This window comes from Enoplosus armatus, chromosome 4 (genome assembly GCF_043641665.1).
Source record: "Enoplosus armatus isolate fEnoArm2 chromosome 4, fEnoArm2.hap1, whole genome shotgun sequence".
Taxonomy (NCBI): Eukaryota; Metazoa; Chordata; class Actinopteri; order Centrarchiformes; family Enoplosidae; genus Enoplosus; species Enoplosus armatus.
In genome coordinates, this window is record NC_092183.1 from 6,355,678 (window position 1) to 6,361,395 (window position 5,718).

Below are 5,718 nucleotides of genomic sequence, written 5' to 3' on the forward strand. Positions count from 1 at the left end.
ACAGACTTAATAAAATAAATGGATCCTTATCTGAAACACATAAGTAACCTATAACCTTGATAGGTAGTAGTAGATGGGTATCCTCAAAGTAATCAGTAATTGAATAACTATTTTTTATTAATAAATCTATAAATTATTGGTCTAAAAATGTCCAAACATTATGTTATGTTATATTATATTTGTCTTTAACTCTTGGTTTTGTCTGACAAAAATTCAGAAATTGATATGAAACATGGACAGGCAAGCAAACTTTGGTGCATTTTTAATTGATAGACGCCTGATTGGTTATCAGATTGTCCCTGATCAGTAAATTTTCTAACGACTGACTAATCAGTTAACTTTGATGTAAGGTTATACAGTAATGTTAGCTAGCTATATTTCAGATGTTTAGCTAGCTGGGTGCTAATTTCACATTAAATATACATTTTGGGATGTTTTTCATTTACGACATTTATTTAAAAGAGTCATGTAATCTCCCTCGGTGTATTACCAAAACATAGTTTAAAATCCGTACAAAATATATTAAAGCCATAACTTTTTGAAAACCGTTGCTTTACCAACACAGCTGAACGCCACCACTCTTGAAGGCCCCCCCCCCCACTGGACGTTTAAACGTATGGCGAAGGTGAGTTAGCTAATGTTGGTTTGCTAAATTAGCTAGCAGCCTTAGCCGTGCGTGTACATTTTTGCCACGAAGGTGTCCAGAGGTTAGTAAATTTGAGGAGGGCACAAGGGTTAAAGCCAATGCTATCTAATGCAACAGTCCCATAATAAATCCGATTATTAAGAAATTATAGAGCGACGTTGATTCAATTTGACAACCATAGCTGTTGTTCGTCTACTTTTCAATTTAACATAGTTAACCACCGATCCCATGTGAGCTTGTGTAACGTTTGTTTATTTTGTATGTTCACTGACCATATGAGTATATAACACTAGTTGGAAGGAAAATCAATATTTCCTTTTCCTTTCTCATTTTACAGCGTGTAAACACATTAATATTTAATCTAGTTTTTAGTCCAAAAAACTGAAAAAAATAGATTTTATCTTCCAATATTTGATTTTTGGTAGTAGGACTGTCAACACTGAGATCAATTGTGCCTTAAATCAGTGATTCCCATCATGGGGTACCTGTACTTCAGCAGTTGCATGGAAAGACTGCAAAGTAGCTCAACTAATTTGACAAAAAATATAGAAATTATGATTTGATTAAAAAGATTATGTCCACATATTAAGTGATTTATACATCTCATGTTTGAGCTTTATTTTGAGGGCTGTTATTAAATTATGTTTTCATAATATACAGCAGAAATGGGAGATAGGATGAGAAACTGGTTGAAACTTTTATTCCATGCTATCTCCATGTTACTGATATCATAGTTCAAGAAAACCACCATATTAATTTGAAGGATTTTACAAGACAGGCCTCAGGGAGTTATTAAAACAGCAGTCAAACAAATAGGAATCACTCTTGACCTTATTAAAGGTCACATAATACATGTTTCCTCTCTTTTTCTGGGAAGTGGTGCATTTTAAGTGCTAGGACAAGCACCAGGTCGTAGTAGAATACAAGGTGACCTTTGACCCTTGGTTAGATTAAAGGTCACCTAAGGTTCAGTGTAGTACTTATCGTTTAGACTGTATCCATGAAAGTATATTGTGTAAATTTGGGTTTACAACCACATATCTATGTAATTGTGGTTGGTAAGACAGGTGCAACAATCTGAAAAGTTGGGATCAATTGAAATCAATAAAATTGCATTTAGGTGTTTTCTTTGAAATAGTAGTAGTAGTGTTAGTTCTGAAGAGCTTCTAGCATTCACATCCCACTACTATCTACTGAGCTGTTTAGTTTAAGGCTCAAGCTATTCCTGGTGTTCAAGGGTTTGCATATGCTAATTATTGTTGGCACATTAGTAGTATTACATTAGAGCATTTAATATTGTTTCAAAATCATTTAAAATCAAATTGAACTGTGGAAAAAACGGTGATATGTTATGATCAAAAGTGCATTAAATCAGTACACCACTACTTTAAATGTAGTAAAGATGGCCTATATCTTAATACACCATTTACATGTTTGACTATAACTTTATCTGAACATATATTTAATATTCATACCTATATTTAAAAGATCGTAACATGTCACCTGCCTTCACAAGGTTTCAGTTCTGTATCTCTGCAAATGACAAGACTTACAGCAAGGCGTGTTTATTTGTACAGCACCTTTCAACAAGACATTAGAATAGTAAATTTACAGCAAATTGTAGCACATTTTTGCACAAAGCTGCAGTTACATGTGGCTCCATTTTGACCAGAATTCTCTTGAACATATCAGCTACTTTATCAGCTACCAAGAAATACATTCTCAGAATAACTTCCTAACCGACATCATTTGAGATTCAGTCAACAGTGTCTGTTTAGTATCCTCAGAGAGCATCTGACCAACACGCTCGTCATCCTCCGGTGCTGCAGTAATAATCCGTTCAGCCCAGTTGGGAGACGACAAAGAGACAGTGTTTCTTCTTGCCTCCTTAAATGCGAGTTTTCATCTCCCTCTTACCGAATTTCACCAATCATGAGAGCTTTTTCTCACTGAACACTTGAAAGCATTCTTGTGTAACATTTGTACACATATTAAAAGATCTGTCAAGTTAAATTACTTATTAGGCAAAAAATTTCAAACATTTTATGGTTCCAAGCTCTCAAATGTGATGTCTTGCTGTTTGTTTATTTTTATATTATCTAAAATGTAATATCTTTTCACTTTTGGACTGTTAATTGGACAAAAAAGTGATTCGAAGACTAGTAGATTAGTAGAAGGAATAATCAATACATTCATTGATAATGAAAATAATCTTTAGATGCCGCATTCATCCTGTGTTGCAAGTTGCAAAACTACTCCCACAGTCTTCTTTGTGCATGATTTAACCTCTTTAGATGAGTTGGATCAGTGACTAATGTACAAACAAGGATTCAGTGTGGCATTTATCTATATTTCAAACACAAAATCTGTCTGATGACAAACATAGATTCCTCAGACAGGGTGTCTTTATTGCACCGTAATAATCGTTTTTTACACTTGAACTTGAAACAGGAAGGGAACCTCCCCACAGTTAGTTTGAGAGCATTCACCACGTCGTCCATTGATAAGCCCTGACCGAGCTCTGTGTGTCAAGAGTCTCAGGATGAAGATCGCCGTGCTGGGAGCCACTGGGCAGACTGGACAGTATCTGGTCAACCAGGCGCTGCAGCAGGGTCACACAGTCACCGCCATCGTTAGGAACCCGGGAAAACTCCCCGTGCATCATGACAATCTCAAGGTAAAGCAACTCAAAGTTTGTGTTAGTTGTATTGTGCTGCTGCTCTCTGCATGTTGGGTTCAAAGTTCAGTCAGTGACCTGTCACATGATAAATGTTTTGTTTGTGTCCAATTGAGGTAAAAAAAAAAAATACTGATTATGTTTGTGAACAGCAGCCACAAATGTTCTCGTAGGGTGTGAAACTGCACACAGCAGTGCAGATAACGATGTGGATTTAACTGCAACACTGCAAAGATAAGCATGGTGTTATTCTGTGTTTCTCTTATTGTCAACAAATCATGAAAAAACAACAATTAATTTATTATATTAGTAAGTAAGTATCACCTGATATATCGTCTTCCTCTGTGTCATAGAGCTCCATTGTTGTCCAAAACAACACTGTTGCACTGGGTGACTTGTTTCTTGAGTACAATGAACAGTACTCACTGTTTTGACTCAGTCCCTCATACACCATCATGCTGCTGTAAATACTCACTACAGCACAAAATGTGTGTTAATCAGCAGCTGAAAATAGTCCCCAAGAAATGCACTATTTACTCCTGTTTGAGTAACAGGCTGGTGTCTGAGTGCTGCTGACAAGGCAGTTGGAAAGTATTGAAAGACAGAATAACTCACAGTGAGATTTGTTGACAATAACAAAAATATAGAATAACACCAGCTGTATCCTTTTAATGCGATTGTGCTGAAGATCGCCACATTAATGCATCAATTATAAATCCTGCAATTCCTGAAAAGCATCATCTGTTAAATAAATCAAAGGGGTTCCTGATGTTTTTTTCCCTGGCCGCTGCTTTCAGGTGGTGGAAGCTGACATTTTCTCGGCAGACAGTCTGAAGGCTCATTTCAAAGGACAGGATGTGATCATGTCCTGCCTCGGCTTCCCGGCCTCCTTCTTCTCCGCGGTGACGGGCTACTCCCTGTCCATGAACGTTATGATCAGCGCCATGCGAGAAGCCCGGGTCAGCAGGATCATCACCATGACCTCCTGGTACACTGACCGTAAGTGTGTGGGGCCTTTTGTGATTTCATTACAATCTTATGCTCTTCTAGGAGTCTTCTAGGAGTTGCTTTGTGTTGACATACTGTAATTTACTCTTTTACCTTCTCAAAATAACCTACTACAACCTTCAGATGTCCGGTGTGAGTATGTGGCATAGATATTTATCCGACTAATATGTGAACATTGTCTTGCCGATGATATATACTTATTGAACCCCTGACTTTTCCTCTTGTGCCACCATGAGGTTGACATTTGTGGTTTTGAGTGAAATGTCTCAACAACTATTGGATAGATTGCAAAGAAATTTGTTACAACCATTAATGGATGAACTGCAATAACTTTGATACTCTGACTTTTCACCATAATTAAAATGTTTCCAATACTTTGGTTCTTGATGAAATTTGAGAGATTTAAGAGAATAATTTCTCACTGGGCTTGTCTCTTTTGTTGTTAGCTAACTCTGGAACGCAGTCATCTTATCTCATCCGTTTCCTCCTGCTGCCGATGATCCGAAGCGTCCTCACCAACATGCATGAGATGGAGCAGTTTCTGCAGAAGACTGAGGACATCAACTGGACTGTGGTTCGCCCACCTGGTCTCAAGAACCTGCCTGCCTCAGGTAAAAGCAGACAAGCAGCGGCCAACAGGGGCCAGAAACAAACCTATAACAGACTGAAAAACTGTGCATTTATTTAACAAGCAGAGGAGGCTGCTAGTTTGGAGGCAGAGCCAGTGAAGTGTTTGCTTCTGCCTCAGGATCCATGTTGACATAGTTCAAGCTTATTAGCATGTGCTCTCATTTCTGAACACAGTGTTTATGAGAATGAATGGGCCTCATTTTGTGTCAATGCTATTCCTTTCCTTGAGGTTTCAGCTTGTATCTGGGTACAGTGTTGTGTGTTTGCTGTTGTTGTAATGCCTCTGACTCCCAGTTTTTCCACCCTTGTGTCCTCCACAGCTCAAGAGTTTCTGACCCATGAGGGATACTTTGTGCCCGACAGCAGTGGTAACCCTGCAGGCAGCGCAGTGGGGAGAGGAGACGTGGCTCGCTTCATGCTCTCCCTGCTCAACAGCAACGCCTGGGTCAAGAAGGGAGTCGCCATGACTACCAAATGAGAAAAAAGAGAGAAAGGGTCGGTTCACCTAAAGTACAAAAAAATTATATTTACTCATCAATCTTTAGTGGTATCTAGCCGTGCAGACATTTTTTTAATGTTTCAATGCTATGAGCACCACAAACAAAAATCTGTTCCCCTCTATTGTTTTGGGGGGACAGTAGAAATTACATATCTTGAACTCTGAGCAAATAAAACCAAAAATATCTTCTTCTAGATACCACTAGAGCTGAGGGAAAATGTTTAATAAAATGTGCAGTCTATTTCCTGCTTTCACAGT

General features: G+C 38.2%; 1 protein-coding gene across 1 annotated transcript; it reads left to right on the forward strand.

The window, feature by feature from the left end:
* The first annotated feature begins 3,182 nt into the window (after nt 1-3,182).
* On the forward strand, nt 3,183-5,439 carry LOC139284713 (flavin reductase (NADPH)-like). Its single transcript, XM_070905072.1, has 4 exons — nt 3,183-3,323; nt 4,121-4,322; nt 4,778-4,942; nt 5,282-5,439. Exons 1-4 carry the CDS (start codon nt 3,189-3,191, stop codon nt 5,437-5,439), a joined length of 660 nt encoding a protein of 219 aa, XP_070761173.1. The 5' UTR covers nt 3,183-3,188.
* Nucleotides 5,440-5,718: the final 279 nt, after the last annotated feature.

What these genes read in the sequence shown, in the direction of transcription:
- LOC139284713 (XM_070905072.1), top strand. Translation starts at nt 3,189, where the DNA reads ATGAAGATCGCCGTGCTGGGAGCCACTGGGCAGACTGGACAGTATCTG. An exon ending in TGCATCATGACAATCTCAAG is followed by an intron (nt 3,324 to 4,120) that starts GTAAAGCAACTC and finishes CGCTGCTTTCAG; the next exon opens with GTGGTGGAAGCTGACATTTT. An exon ending in CAAGAACCTGCCTGCCTCAG is followed by an intron (nt 4,943 to 5,281) that starts GTAAAAGCAGAC and finishes TGTCCTCCACAG; the next exon opens with CTCAAGAGTTTCTGACCCAT.